At 39.5% G+C, this 24,165-nt stretch overlaps 1 protein-coding gene across 10 annotated transcripts in view; it reads left to right on the forward strand.

The window, feature by feature from the left end:
* FOCAD (focadhesin) overlaps window positions 1-24,165 on the forward strand; it is a 269,889-nt gene that overhangs the window by 232,050 nt on the left and 13,674 nt on the right. For all 10 annotated transcript variants that reach the window (XR_011431488.1, XR_011431487.1, XM_023627427.2 and 7 more), the window contains 7 exons: window positions 64-135; window positions 1,445-1,547; window positions 3,442-3,522; window positions 16,554-16,682; window positions 18,801-18,916; window positions 21,428-21,688; window positions 22,345-22,434. Coding sequence is in view for 8 of the 10 variants with exons in the window: in XM_023627427.2 (XP_023483195.1) it covers window positions 64-135; window positions 1,445-1,547; window positions 3,442-3,522; window positions 16,554-16,682; window positions 18,801-18,916; window positions 21,428-21,688; window positions 22,345-22,434 (852 nt within the window). In the remaining 2 variants the exon portion in view is untranslated. The remainder of the gene's footprint in view (window positions 1-63; window positions 136-1,444; window positions 1,548-3,441; window positions 3,523-16,553; window positions 16,683-18,800; window positions 18,917-21,427; window positions 21,689-22,344; window positions 22,435-24,165) is intronic.

Below are 24,165 nucleotides of genomic sequence, written 5' to 3' on the forward strand. Positions count from 1 at the left end.
GGGCCTATCATTATTCACTTTTTGGGGGGCTGTTGGGGTGGGTATTTCTCCTTTTTCTTTCAGCTGAAGTCGGAAGCCATCCAGACCTCTCAATTTCAAGGCAGACTTAATGAAGTCATTAGAGCTCTAACTCAGGTGAGAAGAGGAACTTCGAATCCCTGTGTAGAGAAACCAGATACTCCCCTTGGTTATCTTTTTTGTTTTCATGATACAAACTGTTTTACTTGGAAAATGGGGAAATCTCTGGTTATTCATGGTGAGTTCAAGGGTCATTTGAGAATGGTTGATGACCCTGCATTCGTTGACGAACGAGTGTTGCCTCTGGACAAAAAGAAAGCTGGCACTGTTGAGTTCACTTAGGTTGGCATTGGTTTCCCTTAAAATTAAAATCTGACCCTGCAAGGAATGTCAGGCCCTCAGGACAAGGAAAAATGGAAGGTGATCAAAGGGCAGGGCAGATAACTAAGTGGTATGGTTAAGAGGCATGAGTTCAGATGTCACTGATAAAAGTGTTTAAGTCATTGTCAGCGTTATCCTTGGCTAAAGAATAACCTTGTTCATCTGCTGGGAAATGATTTTATATCTTAAGATTTTTATTTAAAATAATTATTTTCATTGCATAAAATTTGAAGTACAGAATGAAAGAAACTGAAAAAAATATCACTGATGGTCCTCCCAACCTGAAGCAACTGCTACTAATATTCGGTCAGATTTCTTGTCAAGCATTCTTATTTTTTTTGCCTATCTGGTATTCTTACTACATATAGTACTTTGTGTCCTAGTCTTTTCACTCAGCATACTTGTTTTCATTCTTGTGAAATATAGCTGATTATAATACCTACCACAGAAAGAAGTTTTAGTAATTCATGCTTTTAAAAGCAAACATAAATCTCCGAACAGAAGAAACTCTTTTGCATGTATGAATATGAATAGTCTCAAAAAAAGGATTCTTCTGGAGCTTAAATTACTATAACTTGGGAGAAAAATCTGTAAATGAAAACTGTTATTTAAAAAATGTTTATTTTGAATGATAAAGTAGTAATAGGACATTATTTAAAGAAGAGAACAACATAATATCTCCTTCCATTTTTAGAGGTTTTTAGTCTTCAGCAACTGTCACTTCTTTTTACTATTTGGATTTTCTTTTCCCATTTTTTGAAAATTCCTTTGAGACCACTCTGACTTAGTGAAACCTGAGACGACCATTAGTACCTTCTATCATGATTGATTGATTGATTCATTCATTCACTCAGCAACACTTGTTGATTACCTCTATGTCTCAGGTTTAGTATACTCGACACATAATAGTACATTTTGCTTGGAGCCTCTCATTACCAGCCAAGCTACCACTTCATAAAAGATGAGTGACTTTCTGTGTGTAGTCTTTTACTGAATGGAGTTTCGATCTTGCCCCATCATTGAACTGTAACATTTTCATCCATAGGTCATCAGTGTGTCTGGGGTGATTGGTCTTCAGTCAAATGCTATCTGGCTTCTAGGACATCTTCATCTATCTACTTTGTCCTCAAATCAAAGTAGAACCTCTGGTAAGATTGGAGTCGTGGAACACTGGAGCTGGAAGGAGGGATTGCTGACTCGGGGCTGTATATTTTGTTAAGAGCATTAATCTCCACAACAACCCTAAGGAGTGGGAATTACCATCCCTATTTTGCATCAGAGGAAAATGGGCTTTGGAGAGGTTTCCTGACTTGCCCACGTGGCAGTAAGTTGTGGACTTGTGGTTTTAACTCAGATCTGCCAGCCTCCAAAGCTCGTGCTCTTTTCACTCTTCCTCTCTGCCTCCCTTAGAGAGCAGTTTAGACATTCAGCCTAACCCTGTATTTTACAAATGAAGAACCTAAGATTCAGAAGGATTGCATGACTTACATACAGAGTTAGTTTGGTGACAAATCCAGAAACTAGGAACCAGGTCCTTGAAGCTTGGAATAGAGTTCTTTTTATTTTACTAGACGTAACCATAGTTTGTATAATATTCGTATTTCATTAAAAGTCTCTTCATGTATGGTGGAGTTTTTCTGGTCCCTGCTTTTGAGAAAATAATGGGGTAAGCACATTTAAAGATGTACATCTACTTGGCTTTGGGATTGAAATCCCAGGTCTTAATATAACAAGGCTTTTTCTATTTCTAACTTTTTGATAAAAGCAATAAAAAGTATTTCCAATTCCCATATGCTTAATTTATGTTTGTACTTGGAGATTTTCTGGGAAAGGCATCACTGTAGTGCGCTGGAACCTATATCTGCTCCTTGTTCTTTGTGGAATTTTGACCCGCTGGCTCTCTTGGACCCAGGCCAGTGAGATTTAGGTACCAGATATTTGTCATGAAATCGTGAAAACCTAGTTTCACAAATCTTCTCACAGGTGGTCTATGGACTGCATTACCACAGACATGGGCCGCTGTCATTACTGTTTCCTTCACTTTCAGTCACTCCTTAGCTATGGAAATATGACATCGTTCTGCAGCATTTCCAACATAAAGAACTTTAGACAGCTGGAAGCTGTCATATTAAAATGGGAAAAAGAGAAAAACCTTAGTCATTGGAAACCCTTGGTGATGCCAGTTTTGAAGGGCAGAGCTCTGTCAATGTCCTGGTGAAATATCGTGTTCATTTCAGTCTTTCGCCTTTGACGTAAACTTCTGTTTGTTGTGGAGTACATGGTCTGGCCCACGCAGACTCAGGTCAGGCTGTAGTGAATCATCTTAACACACAGGTTCTTTGGAACAAAATGATTGTATTTCTGGAAAAGTATAGCTATCGTTTCTGATAGAATTTTCCAATTGAACCGTTTATTGCAGTAAAAACCATCTCATGAAATTATTATGGGAGATTGGGAGGAAAAAAATCTACGAAACTCCCAGGACTCAACTAGCATAAATGTCACTGCCTCAGTGTTCCAGGTCAGCAACCATATCTGGTTATTTGCACATGTTGGTCACTTAGAGGTCCTTGCTTTGTAAAGGAAGAGACTGGCTGCTATTAATACTGAGTGTTGCACTTCCATGGTTCATGTATCTGATTCAGGATGTCCTGAAGTAGTCCTTGGAATGGTGGTCTCGCTCTAGGTGCCCAGCACACTCCTTGCTGATGCTGAAGAGGTCACTGGAGTGGGGGTCATTGATGTGACAATGTGGAAAGGATTTTTTCAACCACTTCAGTGAAGTTTTCATCCTCTGTGGTTTTTCAACCTCTGCCAGGTTTACCACCGTTTTAGATTTGCTCGCATAGCCAATGTGATTACTTCAATACCAGTCGCTTAATCTAATAGAATTAGTTGAAGCCACAGAGTATTGTGCTGAGATTAATGGCATAAACATTTCCGCTTTGTCTCTAGGTTGATATGGCAGCATGAGATCATTATCTTTCCTTCATTAGTCCCACCAAGTTCACTGATTAATTTCATCATTTTCTGTCTCCACAGTTCCTACTGACTACAGCTATTTGCCTGAAAGCAGTTTTATTAGAGCAGCCATTGGTTTCTTCGTTACAGGAGGAAAAAAAGGCGAGTGAACACATTTCTTGAATTTTATCATTCTTTTTACAAGTTAGGTAAGTTTGTGTGCCCTAAGCATGCTTTTGTAGACATAATACAAATCTGAAGGGGTGAATATTTTCTTCTGCTAGGCCGTCTTTGCAGCGGAGATGACCAGGAGGTGAACTGCAATAAGTGGTGCATAAATATCCGTACTGTGTAGTGTCTTAGAATCACCATATCTGACACTGGGGGGCCTCCATGAAGGCCATTTAAACAGTATAAGCACATGTTACTTTTCTTGTCAATTTCAAGGGCCTGTGACCTAAAAAGAGGAAACATACCTGGGAGCAGTTTGTATTCCAGGACCTGACTTGGAAGTGGGTCTTCTCCCTGAACCTTGTGTTATCACCCTGTTGTTGGAATCGCTGGCTCTAGGTCTTACTTTTAGCGTGTGTTCTTTTTCTCTGCAAACATTTGTCCCTCTGTGATTATTTGTTGCTGCTACTCATGTTAGAGCACAGCAGTTTGAAGACAGAGATAGAATGCCTTTTGTTTTTAACTGGAGCCAGAACAATACCCTAAGAGTTATTGAATGAATATGCTTTAATGATACACACCTACTGTTCAGTGCTGCGAGGAAAAGACATGGATCAGAACTAACTTGTGATAGCTCAGGAACCAGTTTCTTTCATGGAATGTTTTCTCACTGATGTTTGCTGGTTTCTTTCTTCCTTGGGCTGGTTAGCTCAGTCAGGACAAAACCTGTGCCTGTATTACAACAAGACCATCTTGGTTTTAGAAAAAAAAGTTTTTAAACAAACTAAAATGAAGAAATCTGGAGGAAGCAAGTTTGATTAATGAAGGCTGTGGGAGAATAAGATGTTACCATTGAAAGGGACATTAAAGGTCGCTTTGTCTGTTTTCCCCACTGGGTATGGTAATCCCTGGAGATTCCAGATTATATGCTACTTTCATAGCTTGGAGATGAATTCCTTTAGCTTTTGGAGTTCTAGAAATTGTGCTGTTATCCTAGGGTCATGAATTAGCATGATTTGCTTTTACATATCCTCAGTAAAAATTGATACATGGTTATGTCACTGTTGTACATGATATATTTATATATGAACATGTCATATATTACACATAATGTGGAGTTAATTGTTTATATTGCCATAAACTAAGTCTATTTAAAATAGATATTATAATAGAGATGTCTTTACTGTAAGAAATTGAATTCATACTAAAGGAGCATCTAAAATTTCCATGGCCAGAATAATTCTAGGAATATATAGAATATAGAATATGCTCTATTTTTTGTTAATTTGCTCACTGATATCTTATAAAATTTTTGAGTGTTGATAATGTGAGAGATTCCCATGAGAAATAAAATTAAAATTCTTAAGGTCAAATGAAAGATAGATACTTTTTCTTTTCTGATGAATAAAATGTCATTTTGGCTCCCCAGATACATATTTCTTGACAGAAATGAATTTTCTCTGAATCTTGTTGGCAACTTTTGGTTAAATGTAATATTTTTATGATTATGCAGTCATGGCACAACAGGAAATGTTCTGCCCTAAAACCGAAAAATCAGGTGGAACTGGCATCAGTGATGTTATATGCAGTCTAGCTGAAAGCTACTTTAAAACTAATAAGTGAAGTATTAAAAAATGCCATATTACCAGTCAGATTTTTGGCATTTTCAGGTTGTGGGAGAGGGCTGCCTTCTTGTCAGGTTTACTGACTAGATTCAGAGGAAAGTCTATTCAGCCTTACACATTACTAATGATGACCCCAGAGGAGTGGGGGCCGTGGGAGGCTGACCTCCGCCTCGGAAGCCCATTTACAAAAACAAAACCAGACCCTGCTCTATGGGGCTAAATGGGATGGCCAAACGCGGAGGTGTGCATGCAAACGAGTGTTTTCTTCTTCAATATGCCCAGCTCATTTGAATTTTAATAACTCCCTTCTGGAGCAGCTTTTGAGTTTAAATGTCTGGATGTCACTCATCAGAGCCCAGTGGGGCTGCCAACAGGAAGGATGACAACTTTGGTGAGCTCTTTTGAGGAAGAAATGGCTTTAGAGAATAAAAATCATGCTTGGCATAGGCGGACAAGAGAAAACTTTAGGGAGAGCATGGCTTCATTGCCTCTGTGTGCTGTTTAATAACTCACAGGAGGAAGAAAAATGTGATGCTATACCTGATCCACACTTCTGCCAGGGTGAGATGGGGCATCATGATCTCAATTTTAGCCAATCAAATCTGAGATAGTGAATATGTTAATCTACTTTCTAATGCTTAGGGCTTTGCTCACTTTGGATACTCACTTTAATACTCATGTGATAGAACATACAAGATGCTCATGGCATCCACTCCTTCACACAGGCCTGTATTTTAAAGCCATAACAATAGATGACATTTCTTCAGTTTTTAGACTTCGGGTAATAGTTTTGAATATAGCTGTTTCTTGCTATATCATGTAACATCCCCTCTTCTTCCCCAATAGCCCTGGCCTTCTTCTAGCAGATGGATTATTCCTTAACCTTTATCATCGTAATTATTTATTCCTATGGACATTTCTTGACTATGCTAGGCTTAAAATTTGCTCATAATCTAGTTACCTCCGATCATGGAATTATTTTATCCCTTAAAGGGCCTCTAAATTTTGACTCTTACTTTTGCTTCTTTTCTATTAATTTATTCTTTTCTCTAATTTCTGATCTTTGTTTTTTCTCAACCTCATAGCACATTCAGATTTCATAAAAATTTTATCTACTTCTTTTCTAAAACATTTAAAATGTATTAAAAGTACTTGATGAAAGTAATCATCTCTTTTTGATGCTACGTTAAGTATTTCTACACAATAGTATTATTTTTCTTATCATTCTATTGCTGGGGCATGTGACTAACACTTTCTGAGCTTGTATTTTTCTATTAGGCTTATTCACAGTAAGAAGTATTATTTGAGGAAGTGTATTTAAATCCTTGTAATAAAGTCATTATGAATGGCATTTCCTTCTTAATATAAATTCATTGGTCAGTGATCTGGGTGTTTGAGTATTGGGTTTATGTATAAAGTATAGATAGGTATATTCTCAACTGATCATTTTTGGACTATTAGCATGAGATATAGTTGTTGAGGAGTCTAGCCAAGAATTAGTGAACTCTGAGTGTAGACAAACCATATGAGAAAGCTGTCCATTTTTCTGATGAAATTATGGAGTTGGTTGCCAAAATTGTGTTATTTTTAAAATAATTTAGTAATAGTTTACCTAAATGTTTCTTTTAAAAATATTATTAGAAATGAATACATGTGTGTAACACTAAATTAAAACATGGCATAAAAAAGAAAATAAGAATCCCCTATTATCTCACCACCTAGAGATAGCCACAATTGATAATCCAGTATGTGTCCTTCTAGACATGTGTATGTGTTATATTGAATCATAAAATCTATATTATTTTCTCTGATTTTTAAAAATATAACAACTTTCCATGTAAATGGACATACTCTCCACCCATCTCTTCCAAAAGAAGGCTTGGGAGAAAGCATGACAAGAATCCTTGCACTACTTTCTAGACATGTGTGAACAGGATATGTTTTGGGAGTGTTTGATTTCTATTTTTTGTTGTAAACACCATGAAAATATTTGAAAGAAAGAAAAGTCAGCAATTATCCCATGACTCTCTAACAGCTATCATCATTTCTGAACTTTGCTTTTTAATGTGTGGCTTTATGCACACACAATTTTTGCATATTTCCAAATGTTTGTATTTTTTAGCTTAATGTTATAAATATTTCCCTATTTTCCATATATCTCCATAATATCATTTTTAAATGACTATGGAATATTCCATCAAGTTCGTGAATCATAAATAACCGTTTCACTATTGGTCATTCAGAAATTTTCCATTATAGAGAACGTCTTCATGCATATAGCTTTCTCTCTTCTACATATAGCTTTCCTTAGGATAAATTCTCAGCAATTTGTTAGTGGGCAAGAGTCTGAGGAGTTGGTGACTATATGGATGGCATGGCCTCATTGCTCTTTGAAAGTTGTTCTAGATGTTGGTACCTCAGCCTTGTATGAATATGCAAAGCATATTCATGGAGGTTAAGAGCAGCGTCATACTCCTGGGTTCATAACCCACTTCAGCCACTTGTGTCTATGTATCTTCAGGCAAGCTGCTTAAGTCTGTAAGCCTCAACTGCTTCTGTGAAGTGGAGAAAATAATTGAATCTTCTTTAGAGAGTTTTGTAAGGATTATGAGTTTATGAGTCACTTTATGTAGCAGTGCTTAGAAAACAAAATAGAGAATAAACCCTTTCTAGTTACCATGTTACAAAGCAAACCAACATACACATGAACAAATGACTACAATAAAAACCAGTCAGGTGTAAAAATGATACCTTAAGAGTGCTTTAATTTGCATTTCATTGCCAGAAGGAATGAACATTTTTGCATTATTTACTATTTGAGAGGTTATCTTTTTATTAAATTGCAGTTTCTTTTAAAAAATTTGCATCTTTTCTCTTTTACTCTTTATTTTGAAATAATTTCAAACTTAGAAGAAAATGAAAACAAAGAACTCCTATACTGCTTACACTCAGAGACCCTGTTTAAGTTTCACTGACAGTCCAAATGAGGTCATGATTTTTAGCAGAAAAAGAATTTAACTGAGAATGTCGCACTATACTTATTTGTCATGTCTCTTCAGTTTCCTTCAACCTAGAACAGCTCCTCAGTCATTCTGACTTTCATGACTTTAGCATGTTTTAAGATTAGAAGGCAGGTGTTTTGTAGAACACTTTCCGATTTGGGTTTACCTGATGTTCCTCATCTAAGATTTTATTTTTCCTTTTTCTTCTGAAAGCCCCCCAGTACATTGTTGTATATTTTCAGTTATGGGTCCTTCTAGTTGTGGCATGTGGGATGCCACCTCAGCGTGGCTTCATGAGCGGTGCCATGTCTGTGCCCAGGATCCGAACTGGTGAAACCCTAAGCCGCCAAAGTGGAGCGCGCGCACTAAACCACTCGGCCACGGGGCCAGCCCCAGGTCAGTGTTCTTTAGCAGGACTATCACAGAAGTGGAGCTCTGCTCTTCTCGCTGCATCCCGTCAGGTGGAGCATGATGTATCTCCCTCCACCAGTGATGTTAACTTTGATCACTTGAATAAAGTGATATCTTCCAGGTTTCTTTGCTATAAAGTTTCTTTTTTCCCTTTATCGTTAATAAATATTTTGTGTGGAGACACTTTGAGACTTTATGAATATCCCATTTTTCGTCCTACTTTCATCCATTAGTTTTAGTATCCATTAATGCTTTCTTGCCTGAATTAATCATTACTATGACGATTGCCGAAAGATGATTCTTAAAATTCCATTATTCCGTTTATGCTCTTTGGTAGCGGTCTACTGTAAGGAACAGCTGCCTCCTCCCTTTTTCTCTTTTTTCTTCCTTTCCTTCCATCCTATTAGTGTGGTCTCCTAAACTCCTATCTTACTTAATTATTTATTGTTCAATTATTCATTATTTTGATTCTCAAATTGTTTCAGATTCAGTCAATAAGAGCCTCTTTAAGTTGGTTCTTGTGTCCTTTTGACATGACCTCATCATTCTTTGAGTACTTCCTTGCTTTGTGGCACAAGAAGATGTTCTAGGCTCATTTTGTACTATCCTCAGCCTATGAACAGCCAAGTAGCTCAGGTTCCTGTTAGTGGAGAATGATATTTAGAAGCTGAGATCTGGGTACAACTTATCTCATTGCTACTGGGGTAATCACTGCGTGCAGACTTTCAGTGGATAGAGTTAGGAAACAGACACATACACACTGTCTCTCTTCTCTCTCTCTCGCCCCCTCTCTCATGTCTGTATATCTAGATCTAGCTATATATCTTGAAAACCACAAGTTCACACCAGTATCTCCAATTCCAGTTCAATACCACAGGGTTCATTCTACCTTTCCCTTCTTTTGTATTTGTAACTTTCTTCTCTGACAGTAAGAAACCTGGCTCCCATTATTCTCAATGTATTTTCTCATTTGCTGAGTTCCCCTATATGTAATCAATCTCCTCGCCCCAATGGGCCACAGTCCAGCTATAGCTGCCTTTCTTTCTCAGGTCCTGATCTCCACTGGGCAGCCACCCTGCTTGGCAGCCTTCCTGGTACTAAGGGGTCCAGGGGTGTTTGCTTCTGATAACTCTGAATGTTGTTGAAATACTTGGCCTTAAGACAGAACATCCTACCGCCTCTTAGTATCTGACAGACAGAATCATCAGCTGTCTTCAATGACCATCTTGATTGTAGAATAGTTTCTGGCAGGAGGCTGAGCATCTCTTAGTCCCCACAAACATAACGTAATGTAATGACCTCTACCTGTGTTTTCTAAAGACTTTGGAAAAATCCTGTGCATCCTTTCCGTCTTGGTTTAAACATCCTTTCCTCACTGGGGGAAGGAGGAGGATTCCCCGATGTTCCCAGATTAGTTTAGATTTCTTCTGTGATGGTTTCTTGTATGTTTTTCATAGTACTTCACATATGTGTAATTATTTGCTCAGTTATTTATAGTTCTTTGTTTAAAGTCCTTCTTTCCCATTAGACTGTAATTTCCTCAAGGGCAGGAAGAACATCTGTGTTTTATCCTAAATGCTTAGAACAGAGTACTTGGCATGTAATAGTTTGCAAGTATTTGTTGATGTACAGCTTTAAGCATATGTATGTGTATATGTGTGTGTGTATGTGTGTATATATAGATATATCCAGTATATATCTCCTGGGTAATTCTGCTAAGTGCTTCTAAACAGCACTGAAGATGGAGAAAATAAAGACATGCACACTACACAAGCGACGTGCTGATAATGGGGAATATACGCACCAACAGCTGTTAGCCTACTTGTTACCAGACTTTTACTGTAGGGATTACACGTGTGCTCTGAGGCATTGAGATCTGATCCTCTGTGTAGCCAAAGTATGTGTGATAATGGGTCCTGTTGTAATGCATTATGTTCGGATATGCCATTTATATCAGAGTTCTTTGAGGCTGTCAACTGGATGAGAGATTTAAAGCAACTTTGTATCCGGATTTTAAAACATCTGGATCCTTTTAACAAGTACGTTAGGCCTTCTCAGTTCCAAATCCATTGTCTATAAAGCATTCCAGGATTTCCTTTTATCTAAGGCACTGGTTTGAAAGGCAAAGCACTATAATAAGGGAGCTGATCATTCCTGTTTCTTAGATTTGGATTCTTGTGTCCAGTGCTAAAGATCTCTGGGGAAGCAGCCGTGTGCCTCCATTCTCCTGTTTCGGAACTCCCTCTCTTTCCATATCTCCCTGCAAATGCATGGAACTGCCAAGTATTTTCTCCATTCCTAACAGTTACTGTAATTCCTTTCATTCCAGTTAGTGTCAGGATTAGTGCCCTGCAAATATAGTGGAAAATGTTGTGTGATGTTACTTTGGCTACTCAGTACTGAGTCTCTGCGCTTTGAAAAGAGGAAGATTTATTGCGTTATAGCACTTACTTGATTTTCAACCCTATGCTCCACTTTGCAAGTTCTCCTTGTTTCTGACACTTGCCTGTATATCAAGTCAGTCCTAAAGAGTATAGATGCAACGTGTAAAGTGTATGTAAGTGCAGTTATTGGTCAAAGTTCCGCTGTCCTGTCAAGGGAGTGCTCGTTGTCTAAGCAAAACATCTGGAAAATGGTCATATTTCACACTGGGTCCTGGTAGCCAAGCACAGTTTGAATATCTTTCCTGATTCCCTAGATTCCCTGGAACTTGCAAAATTTCTGTAGTGAATTCTATAGAAGGACCTGGAATATGTAGTTGTGAAAACAGTTGATCTGCTAAAAATATTTTAATAGAAATGTGCTTATGAATTAATAATTTCCAATATAGAATTGGATTCATGTCCTTAATAGGAGAGAAAAGTAATTCTGTGCACAGATATTTACTGTACTGTCTGCCAGTTCATCAGGCCATTTCTGTGAATCACGAGCCAGAAGGACCCCCCAAAAAATTAGCTTGGTTTTTGTGGTTTTGTTTTTGTGAAATCAAAGACTCCAACTTGCAGCCAACATTGGGCAGGAACAGTTGCCACATGTGTGTAGTCAGTATAGAGTTATGCGAATAGCCGACCAGTTAATTCTTGTCATAGCATTTTAATTTTTATCACACAATTTTTAATAGTTTTCTCTTATAATCCTTTTTATTTCTATAAAGTTGGTAGAAATGTGTCCACTTTCATTTCTGATTTTAGTTTTTTGCATCTTCTTTCCCAATCATTATGCCTTTTATTTCCTTTTCCTGTCGTTTTGCATTAGCTAGGACTTGCAATATAATATTGGAAAGGAGTGGTAAGAGGAGACATCCTTGCCTTTTCCTGATTCTAGTGAGAAAGCTTCTAACTTCTCACCATTAAATATGCTGTTAACTGTAGGGTTTTGTAGATCTTCTTTATCAAGTTGACGAAGTTCCCCTCTAGTCTTAGTTTACTGAGTTTTTATCATAAATGGGTATTGGATTTTGTCAAATGCTTTTTCTGCATCTATTGCTATGATTTTTCTTCTTTAGCCTATTGATGTGATGGATTACATTAATTGATTTTTGAATTCTGAACCAGTCTTGCATACCTGAAATAAATTCCACTTGCTCATGGTGTCTAATTCTTTTTATATATTGTTGAATTCTATTTGCTAATGTTTTTTGAGGGTTTTTGCCTCAATTTCATGGGAGAGATTTTGGTCTATAGTTTTCTTATATTGTCTTTGTCTGCTTTTGGTATTAGGGTAATGCTGTCCACATAGAATGAGTTAGGAAGTATTTCTTCTGCTTTTATCTTCTGAAAGAGATTGTAGAGAGTTGGTATAATTTCTTCCTCAAATATTTGTTAGATTTCACCAGGGAACCCATCTGGGCCTGGTGCTTTCTGTTTTGGAAGGTTATTAATTATTGATTCAATTTTTAAATAGACATAGGCCTATTCAGATTGCCCATTTATTCTTGTATGCGTTTTGGCAGATTGTGTCTTTCACAAAATTGGTTCATTTCATCTAGGTTATCAAATTTGTGGGCATAGAGTTGTCCACACTGAGCCTCCAGCATTTTATCAATTACAGTTCAGATTTTCCTCCTCCAGCACTGGTCTCTGTGGTTGTTTCTGCTCAGGAGTCTCTGCTCCAGTAAGCTATGGCTCCCTGTATTCCTCTGTCTGTCTCTCCAATCTTGGGGGCAGTGGTTTGCCCTGTGTCCTTCCCTCTTGTCTGGATCCAAGAAGAGTTGTTGATTTTTCAGTTTGTTCAGCTTTTTACTTGTTGTTAGGACAGAGTGGCAACTTCCAAGCTCCTTACGTGCAGAACTGGAAACTGGAAACCTCTCCTTTCTTAAAACTTTTTTTTATTGTGGTAAAAAACCCATATCATAAAATTTAGCTTCTTAACCTTTTTTTGTGTGAGGAAGATGGGCCCTGAGCTAACATCTGTTGTTAATCTTCCCCTTTTTGCTTGAGGGAGATTTTCCCTGAGCTAACATCTGTGCCAGTCTTTCTCTATTTTCTACCTGGGACACCACCACAGCATGGCTTGATGAGCAGTGTGTAGGTCCGTGCCCAGCATCTGAACCTGTGAACCCAGGGACCCTGAAGTGGAGTATGTGAACTTAACCACTATACCTCTGGGCTGGCCCGCATCTTAACCATTTTTAAGTGTACAGTTCAGAGGTGTTAAGTATATTCACATTGTTGTGAAATTGATCTCCAGAACTTTTCCATCTTGCAAAGCCGAAACCCTATACCCATTAAACAATACCTACTCTTTTCCCCTCCCCCAGCCTCTGGTAACCACTGCTTTCTATTCTATGAACAGAATTCTCCTGTCTCTTTCTATGAATTTGACTACTTTAGATACCTGATATAAGTGGAATCGTACAGTTATTTGTCTTGTTGTGACCGGCTTATTTCACTTAGCATAACGTCCTTAAGGTTAATCTATGTTGCAGCGTATGACAGGATTTCTTTTCTTTTTAAGGCTGAATACTATTCCACTGTACGTATATGCCACATTTTGTTTATTCATTTAGCCATCAAAGGGCATTTGGGTTCCTTCCACCTTTTGGCTATTGTGAATAATGCTTCTGTGAACATGGGTGTACAAATATCTCTTTGAGACTCTGCTTTCAGTTCTTTTGGATATATACCCAGACGTGGGCTTGCTGGATCATATAGCAGTTCTATTTTTAATTTTTTGTGGAGCCATCATACTGTTTTCCATAGTGGTTCTACCATTTTACAATCCCATCAACAGTGCACAAGAGTTCCAATTTCTTCACGTCCTTGCCCACACTTATTACTTGTATTCTTTTCCTTCCTTTTTTTATGGTAGCCATCCTAACGGGTGTGAGGTGATATCTCATTGTGGTTTTGGTTTGCATTTCTCTGATGATTAGTGATGTTGAGCATCTTTTCATATCCTTATTGGCCATTTGTGTATCATCTTTGGAGAAATGTCTATTCAAGCTCTTTGCCCGTTTTTATGTTTCCCCTTTTCCCTGTTCTTCTCCTTTCTTCAGCTGTTTTCCTTTTGTTGACTGCCTCTACTTCCTCCTGTTTTTTAACTTCTACTAATTCTGCTGCTTTTCCTGCGGATTCTGCCTTTGCTCTCCCTTTTCCTGTTCTCCTCCTCTCTCTTGCTATTTTTCTTTTGCTGGCTCTGCCCCTATTTCTGCTTCCCTCCTTTTTCTCAGTCAGCTGATTCTGCTACTTTTTCTGCTGATTTTGCCTCTGCCTCTCCTTTTTCCTGTGTTTCTCCTTTCAGTAGCTCTTTTTCCTTCAGCTGACTCTGCCTCCACTTCTGCTTCCTTCTTTATTTCCTCAGTGTCTGTTGATTCTACTGCCTTTTCTGCCTCTGCTTCTCCTCTTTCCTATGTGTTTCTTTTTTCCCGTGCTTCTCCTTTTTCTTCTGCTTCTCCCTATTTCCTGTGCTTCTCCTTTCTGCAGCTGTTTTGTCCTTTTGCTGACTCTGCCCTCAACTCTGCTTCCCCCTATTTCAGTGTCTGCTGATTCTGCTGCCTTTTCTGCCTGTGCTTCTCCTTTTCCCTGTGATTCTCCTTTCTGTGGCTATTATTTTCCTTTTACTAACTCTACGCTCACCTTGGCTTCCTCTTTTTTTGGTGTCTGCTGATTCTGCTGCTTTTCTGCCTCTGCTTCTCCTTTTCCCTGTGCTTCTCCTTTCTATGGCTGTTATTTTCCTTTTAGTGACTCTACGCTCACCTCGGCTTCCTCTTTTTTCGATGTCTGCTGCTTCTGCTGCTTTTTCTGCCTCTGCTTCTCCTTTTCCCTGTGCTTCTCCTTTCTGTGGCTATTATTTTCCTTTTACTGATTCTACGCTCACCTTGGCTTCCTCTTTTTTCGATGTCTGCTGCTTCTGCTGCTTTTTCTGCCTCTGCTTCTCCTTTTCCCTGTGCTTCTCCTTTCTGTGGCTGTTATTTTCCTTTTACTGACTCTATGCTCACCTCGGCTTCCACTTTTTCGATGTCTGCTGCTTTTTCTGCCTCTGCTTCTCCTTTTCCCTGTGCTTCTCCTTTCTGTGGCTATTATTTGCCTTTTACTGATTCTACGCTCACCTTGGCTTCCTCTTTTTTTGATGTCTGCTGATTCTGCTGCTTTTCTGCCTCTCCTTCTCCTTTTCCCTGTGCTTCTCCTTTCTGTGGCTATTATTTTCGTTTTACTGATTCTACGCTTGCCTTGGCTTCCTCTTTTTTCGATGTCTGCTGCTTCTGCTGCTTTTTCTGCCTGTGGTTCTCCTTTTCCCGTGCTTCTCCTTTCTGTGGCTATTTTCCTTTTACTGACTCTACGCTCACCTCGGCTTCCTCTTTTTTCGATGTCTGCTGCTTCTGCTGCTTTTTCTGCCTCTGCTTCTCCTTTTCTCTGTGATTCTCCTTTCCGTGGCTATTTTCCTTTTACTGACTCTGTCATCACCTCAGCTTCCTCTTTTTTCAGTGTCTGCTGATTCTGCTGCCTTTTCTGCCTCTGCTTCTCCTTTTCCCAGTGCTTCTCCTCTCTGCAGCTGTTTTGTACTTTTGCTGACTCTGTCCCCACCTCTGCTTCCCCCTTTTCAGTGTGTGCTGATTCTACTGCTTTTTCTGCCTGTGCTTCTCCTTTTTTCTGTGATTCTCCTTTCTGTGGCCGTTTTTTCCTTTTGCTGGCTCTGCCTCCACCTCTGCTTTCTCCTTTTTCAGTGTCTGCTGATTCTGCTTTTTCTGCTGATTTCCCTCTGCTGCTTATGTTGATCCTGCCACTTTTGCTTCTTCTTCTTGGTCTTCTACTTTTTTTATACATCAATTCTGACCTCGTCATAAGTTCGCTTTTACATGACCCTTGGTGGCTACTCCAGCCCTGACTATACCTTATAGCTCCACTCACAGCTGCTCCACTGTCTTATTTTTTCAATTTCAAGTTACCCCCCCCCCCACCTGGAAAAAAAGGATGTAATCCTAAAGTCATGGTACTATGTCTTAGATAGCTGGTTAACTAAGGAATAGCTGTTATCTTAGGGGCTCACCTCTGGAACAGTTAGCTATTGCACAAGCTGAGGAGTAGAAGTGGTGAATTAGAGGATATAGAACCTGATCATTTAGAGCCGCAGGGACTGGAGGTAATCCATAGTTCTTAGAAGGGAATGCTGCTGGATAGACAGTAATTGTCTCCTCTTCTGGAAGTGGATTGAGAAGTGAACAAGGGATGAGAGAATAATGCAGAGTAAGTTACTCTTCTCAGGAAGCTGGCTGATAAGAAATGAGAAAATATGGAAGTCAGCTAAGTGGCAATGTGGAATATTCCTATCCAGACAAGAGAGAAATAAGAGAGAAAAGAACAGAGGGAGCAAGGTTTTGTAGCAAATAAGCTTGAGATTAAGAGCACAGAATTGAAGGATTGACCACAACTGAAAATGTGACACCAAATCCTTTGAAACCAGAAGAGCTGGGAGGGAAAGTTGGCCTGTTCTACTTTCATGATGCTATCGAGGTGTTTGATTATTTTTTTCCCTTTCTGTGCAGGTCCTGAGTCTGTATCTCCTTCCCTTCTCAAAGTAGTGATGAAGCCCATAGCTGCTGTTGGAGAGAACTACCAGTATCCTCCTGTGAACTGGGCCGCACTCCTCTCTCCACTGATGAGGCTCAACTTTGGTAAATATCAGGCGTTTTTAGGTCTTCAGACTTTACTTTTAGGGTGTGACGTGAGGAGAAAAACAGATTCTGTGTCAAATTGGTAGTGACTGGATAGACCTTTGGGATCTTGAGGTTGATCTTCTTGGATGGAACAGCTGGGTTACTCTCAGTGAGTCAATTTATGAATAACTGAGGGTGAGAAGAAAGAGGGCTGAAGACAGACCAGATTCGTTTATGAAAACAATACTTGACTGAGATGTGCATAGTGCTAGGTATGTGGTTCAGGTCCCAGAAAACCTGCTTTGATGGTTATCAAACCGCATTTCCAGAGCCCTAGGTTTCAAATAATAACCCTATGGGATGGTGTATTAGTTTTCTATTGCTACTGTAACAAATTACCACAGACTTAGTGGGTTGGAACAACACAAATTTGTTATCTTATAGTTCTGTAGGATAGAAGTCCAACATGGCTCTCACTGGGCCAAGGTCAAGGTATGGATAGAGTAGCATTACTTTGTGGAGCCCTAGCAGAGTGCTACAGTCTGAATGTGTCCCTTCCAAATTCGTATATTGAAATCCTAACTCCCAGTGTGATGGTATTAGGAGCTGGGGCCTTTGGGAGGGGATTAGGGCGTGTGGACAGAGCCCTCATGAATGGGATTAGTGTCCTTATAATAGAGATCCAAAGCGCTCCCTAGCCCCTTCTACAATCTGAGCACGGCAAGAAGTCAGCAGTCTGCAGCCTGGAAAAGGGTTCTCACCAGAACCCAACCATGCTAGTACCCTGATCTTGGACTTCCAGCCACCAGAACTGTGAGAAATAAATTTCTGTTGTTTATAAACCACCCAGTCTGTGGTGTTATACCAGTCCAAACAGACTAAGACAGGGAGAATCCATTTCCTCTCCTTTTCCAGCTTCTAGAGGCTTCCCATATTCCTTGGCTTGTGGTCCCCTTTCTCTGTCTTCAAAGCCAGCAGTGGAGGGCTCAGACCTTCTCATGCTGTCATCTTTCTGGTTCTCTGCAGCTGGGAAATGTTTTCCATGTGTAAGGATTCATGTGATTAATGGGTCCCTTTGAATAATCCAGGATAACCTCCCCATCTCAAGGTCCTTAACCTTAAGCATATCTGGAAAGTTCCTCTGCCGTGCAAGGTAACATATTCACAAGTTCCAGGAGTTAGCATGCAGACATCTTAGGGGCCGTTGTTCTATTTGCTACAGATGCTTTGTGGTGAGAGGAAAGGGAATGCACACCTCCAGTTCATCCACAGCAACCTCTTTCATGGAGTTTGCATATGCAAATTCAATTTCATGTACTTGCCCCCACCTCCAAAAAGAGAGGGAAGGACAACAATTTTACCAGTACTGTAAAATGGTGTGTAGGTAGATGTGTTTGTCATGAGTCCTTTACGGTGGGGTGTTTACTTACATATGATATACGGAAAGATTTGTATACTATCATTTATGTGCAATTTAAGGGGCAATCAAAGGTGATTTTGACTGTGGGGAAGTTTTCAGTTTAATGCCTTCATTTGAACCTAATCCCTACGTAAGATATGATGTCTTCATACTGTGTTTGCAGAAATTTCATTTAAAAAATATGTTCCCCTGCCTCTTCTCTGCCTTTGTGTGCTGTATTGAAATTGTTTATGTTTTAGTAAAAGTCCTTAGAAAAAAGAAGAAAAGGCCTGGAAAATACATCTGCTGATGGGGATCAGACTGTTAAGAAGACTGGGTCACTTGAGAGTGTGGCCACAGACCTAAATAGATTTCCCTGTGTGCTGAATGCAAGGTTGAGAGAAGGGAAAAACAGAGACAAGGAAATTTTCAGCTAAAATTTTCTCAAATTTTTTATAGTATTTGAGTGTTTACATTTCTCTGGATATCATCAGAGAAATTTCCCTAGCTAGTTGAAGGCCCTTGCTAGTTCCAAGACTTGGGACTCTGATGCCTGTGGATACATTCTTTTGCCTCATAACTAAAAGGTCTCTTGAAATACCTTTTTTTTTTTTTTACTGGGGTTCTATGACCTGTAGAAGTCATACAAGCAGATGCTTTGGTTTGAGACACTGAAGGCTGAAAATGGGTCAGAGAAGCTGCTACATTAGGTATTCTTTTCCTTTCTTCTCCCTCAGGTGAAGAGATACAGCAGCTGTGCCTTGAAATTATGGTGACCCAGGCACAGTCATCCCAGAATGCAGCTGCACTGTTGGGATTGTGGGTGATGCCGCCTCTGATCCACGGTCTGAGTGTACGTAGTAATTAAAGGTATTGGGCTACAAGAGAATATGGTTCTGGGAGAGATTAACATTCATTTGGGTATGTGTTCTTGAAGTCAAGAGTGGACAAATGGAGTTTTACAAAAATTGAGGCCTTGACAGTAGCTGGCTGGCAGATTGGAAAATTATGTGATTTAGGACTCTGCCATAGCCATCAGCATTCATGCTTTTAGCTACCATTTATTACAAAAAAGGAAAGTGATGATCAGAGATATTAAAGTTCCTTGCTCAAGATCATACTGCTAGAAAGTTGTGGAGTCATTTAAACCTAGCTTTATTTGTTTATATGATATACATAATCGTTTCAGTAAGTATTAAGAGAAAAGCAAATCTACTTGTACTGGATATATGATCCCTCCCTTTCACAGAAAAGGCAGCAATTAAGGCGAGCCTTGAAGGCTTGGGAGGATTTAGTGAGGCATCAAGTTAGAGGCCCTAGGGGATGTGGGTGGGAGGATGCAGGTGGAGAATAGAACATCTCTGCTAGGGTGTTCAGCTTGAGCAAAGTGAGAGGAAGAGGTGGTGTAGCCTGGCATTTGTGACAGAGAGAGGGGGCTACCACAGAAGAATGAAGCGAGATTATTTAAAATGTGAAATCAGTGAAGATGTGAAATTAGTAGATTTTGAGAACATTTCAAGCTAGGACAAAGGACTAAAGAAGCACATTTCATGATTCCTTAAAGATTTACCAATTGATTACAAGTTAAATGATCTCCTGTTTGTTATTCGTCTGTTCTAGGAGGCCTTAATTCTTTGAGAAGACTGCAAAGCCTTCTTATTAATTCCTCAATCTTTTGGCTTCAGTCCCTACTCTGTGCTTTTTTCTTTTAAGCTTTCCCACGTCTCCTAATTCTCTCTAACTGAAGATGGATGTTGTTGAGGTCTGCAGCCCTCCTGTCAGCTGTTACCATCACCTGTGTGCTCAGGCAGCTCCCATCTTGCTGCTGCTCAATGGGCACTTGCTATGGCCCTGCTGCTTGTGAGCGCTCAGGGAGGCCTTCCAGATGCCAGCCTGCATCTCTCTTCAACCCTGACAGGCTGCTTTATTTTATGCAGCTTTATTGAGTTATAATTGACATTCTATAAAATATGACCATTTTAAATGTAATTTGAGTTTTAGTGTTTTTATACGTTTTCATCCCTCCTCCAAGAATACTTCCTTCACCCCACAAAGTTCCATTGTGTCTGCTTGCAGTCCATCCCCACTCCCAGTCTCAGACCAGGCTGCCATGATCTGCTTTTTGTCTCTATAATTTTGCCTTCTTCAAACTTTGATATAAATTTAAATGTCATGTAAACTTTAGAAATTCTTTAGAATGGAATCATACAATATGAAGTCTTTTGTGTCTGGCTTATTTTACTTCTGAGGAATAGATTTTATTTCCATTTTACAGCTTGATAAACTGAGGCAAATGGAGGTTAAGCCAAGTTCACACAGCTAACAGATGGGAGAGAGGCTGGCTGACTCGGAAGCCCGCGTCTTAAACACGCGGTCTAGTAACGCCTCCTTCCCTTTGAGTCAGGTGTAACCCACAGCCTGTTTGGTTGATTTCAGGAATTTTTCCAGGTTTTAGTTATCCTTCTACTTCTCTTTTAGATCTGTGCTGCTCTTTCGTATTTGCCCTTGCTTCTGGACCTTTCCTATTATCTTTGTTAATTAACTAAGTTTGTGAATTCATTTCCTTAATTATATACCTTCTCATTTAAAACATGATCTGAAATGGCATATTCTCTAAAGTGAGCTCTTCAGGGAACTCATGCAACTACACTGATCTTTTTTGAAATGTGCTGATTTTGTCAGATTTTGTTTTTTATGCCAGCTCTTTTAGGTTTGCTGCTGCTTTGGTGTCATATCTATGTTTCTAAGAATTTTTGAGGCCTGCTCTCTTAAAGTCTGCGGCACATAACAGCTGTTACTAACTATGCCGCCGCTTAGCTCTCGTGAACTCTAAGGTGCCGTGGTCAGTTCCGCATGCTCAGCTGGTTCTTCTTTGGTCAGAAATGGTCCCAACATGCCAGCTCCCCTTATTATTTCCTTATGCCTCCTCAGAAGAAGAAATTAATAAAATCAGATATTCTGTTTCATTGATCTCCAGCAGAGGAGCCTTTCATCTTCAGGAGTTTTTCTTGCCAGAGAATGTGACCTTTTCAGACTGAATGGCAAACTGCCATGTACTTTTAGAAGTAGCATTTTATTCCCTTCACTGAAAAGACCCAGGGTTTAAGCTGAGTAGTTCACAGATGGGTTGGCAGATACCATGTATACACATGAGTCACTCTGGACCAGAAGTCACTACAGCAGCCAAAATTACGTGCATCAGTGACCCATTGGACCGTGGAGCTGGGGGAAAATGAGGGGCAAGGAAGTAACCTGAACCTTTATCTCTCAGTCTACCCTCAAACATGCTGATGACCTAGAGGATTGGAGCATTGCAAGCCCGGCTTTGCCTGTTTACATCTGACCTCTTCTGTTTTGCTTCCAGCCAACTAGCAAGAAATACCTCCTGGTATCTCTGCCTCTGTGGATAAAACTCGTCTCTGATGAACAGATCGTGGGTTTTGTTGAAAACTTAGTGGTGGCAGTTTTTAAAGCAGCTTCTCCACTTTCTAATCTCGAGTTATGCGTGAGTGCCTTACAGGGTCTGGGCCAGGCCATGAAGCTGCCCAGCCCTTCCTACCACCTCTGGAGTCTGCTCTGTGAAGCTACTGGGAAAATTTTTGACCTTCTGCCAAATAAGATTCGGGTGAGGAACAAAAATATTTACATTCCTGACAATTTATGTTTGGGATTTTTTAAAGCCTTTTTGGCAAAGCAGGAAGGTGTGTGTTATAAGAATGTGGTGGGAAGGATAGCAAGAAATAACCACATTCTTCACTAAGAATGTGTTTGCTTCCAAGATCTAAATTGAGGTTGAATATTTAGAACCAAAGTTTTGAGTAAGCTTAGAGCGGGTTAACCAGTGCTGTACCAGGAAATGTGCTCTTAGGTCTTTTACCAGATGCCTGTAGAAGATGAGCAAGCTCAAAACTCTTACACTTTATGCCTAGAGAATCCTTGGGCATATTGTCCAATATCCTGTTGATATCAAGGGACTTAACAGTAGCCTTTCCCCTACCCCAACAGACTTCTGAATTATAGTTTTACGAAGAAGTTAAACATCTGTTTGGAATGATAGATTCTGATAAGGAGAAAAAAGTACAGCCAAACAAATACACACAATTACAAGTAAGTTGTCTTTTAAACGATAAAGTTTGGCCACACGTTTTGGTTTGGTTAAAATTAAAACCCTGTCAGCCACTGTTCCTGGAGATAAGCAAATCTAATAATTTGTCAGAACATTGAGACTATACCTGTTATGTTACATTGTGTTTTGACATGCTTGGGATTTTTCTTTACCAGAGAAATGATCTAGAGCTGTATATCTGTGTAGCAAAATGCCTCTCGGAAATGACAGATGATGAAGTCACTCGGGGTGCCCAGATTACTGAGGTAATAACATATCTATATTTTTTTTACTATTGCGGTAGGAATTACAGTTGAAGATGTGATTAGAGCGTCCTTTTGGCTGAAGCTAGTTTTGCTCCGTATTTGTTACTGGCTAATTTCAGGAAACTATCTCTGTTTCACTATGGGGTCTCGTGTCCAGCCTAGTAGTATGGTTGGATACGTAGTAGTATGGATGGATAGATGGGTGAATAACTTTTTAACCTAATTAATCCCACTTTGTCAAGAACATTTTAGTGTCACCTATGGGCAAAAATGAGTACAGGATAATGTCTTCAATGCAAAATCCACAAGAATGGGAATATTCTGACCAAAAAACTTTCTGGTGCATGGAAGGCGTAAATAAATAGTTCTGTTTTCACATTTAGTTTTCTTCACCTGATACTTCTCCTTTTGAAATGAAGAAGGGTGGCTGATTGAAAAACAAGTTCTATCAACTCTTACACAAGATAATTAACAAGTACCCTTCACACCCACACCCAAAGGATGAATGAGTAAAAAGTAGCATACCAGTAGAGTTGCCAGATTTAGCAAATAGAATACAAGATATCTTGTAAATTTGAATTGCAGGTAAACAATGAATAATTTTTTATATAAGTATATCCCAGTGGACCCACTTATTCACAGGGCAGCCCTGCATACCAGGTAATGAATACCAACGGTCTGGAGAACTGTGAGCCATCACATAGCTGGTGGACATCTTATTATTTATTTCAGTTTATGGCAGGTTTGCCTATTCAGTTGAATCCTTGAATTTCTGCATTATATAGCAATGACTCTCAAAATGTGGTCCCTAAGCCAGCAGCATCAGCCTGGGAACTGGTTAGAAATGTAAATTCTGGAGTCCCACTCCAGGCATCCTCAATCAGAAACTCTGGAGGTGGGGCCCTGGAGTCTGTGTTTTAACAGTCTCTGCAGGTGATTATGTGCATCCTAAGCTTTGAGAACCGCTGTTAGTATATCGGGAATATCAACATATTGGAGGTTAGTTTGTTTTAAGCAGGGACCAGCAGTATAAGGAAATGCTTAAGAGAATGGACTCTGGGGCCTCACTGCCAGGGTTTGAAATCAGCTCCCTAATTTACTAGCAATGTTACCTTGGTTAAGTTTTATAACCTCTCTCTGCCTCAGTTTCTTTATCTATAAAAGGAAGATAATAACGCCTACCTCCTAGGGCTGTTTTGAGAGTTAAATGATTTAATCCACGTTAAGTTCTTGGAAAAGTACCTGACCCAAGGCAAGTACTCAGTAATTATTTATTACTGTAATTATTACATTCGTATAATTTATTATATCCTATTATTATACTCATGCAATATAGTTGTAAGTAATGCATCTAGTTTACTTTGTAGTAGCTAGCACTAATGGTTGCTGTTATTCACTTGGGTTCCTAAAGTGTTAATCAGAACATTGTCTCTAGAACATTCTAAATAGTGTTCTGATGTCAGTGTTTTCTGTTCATTTCTGGGAAGAATAGAGAGGTAAGAATAAAGTAGTGGTGAAGAGCTTAGACTCCTTGGGTTCCGATTCTTTTTCTTTTTTTTTTTTTGAGGAAGATTAGCCCTGAGCTAAGTACTACCAGTCCTCCTCTTTTTGCTGAGGAAGCCTGGCCCTGAGCTAACATCCATGCCCATCTTCCTCTACTTTATATGTGGGACGCCTACCACAGCATGGCATGCCAAGTGGTGCCATGTCCGCACCTGGGATCCAAACTGG

Source organism: Equus caballus, chromosome 23 (assembly GCF_041296265.1).
Source record: "Equus caballus isolate H_3958 breed thoroughbred chromosome 23, TB-T2T, whole genome shotgun sequence".
In the NCBI taxonomy this organism is placed as follows: domain Eukaryota; kingdom Metazoa; phylum Chordata; class Mammalia; order Perissodactyla; family Equidae; genus Equus; species Equus caballus.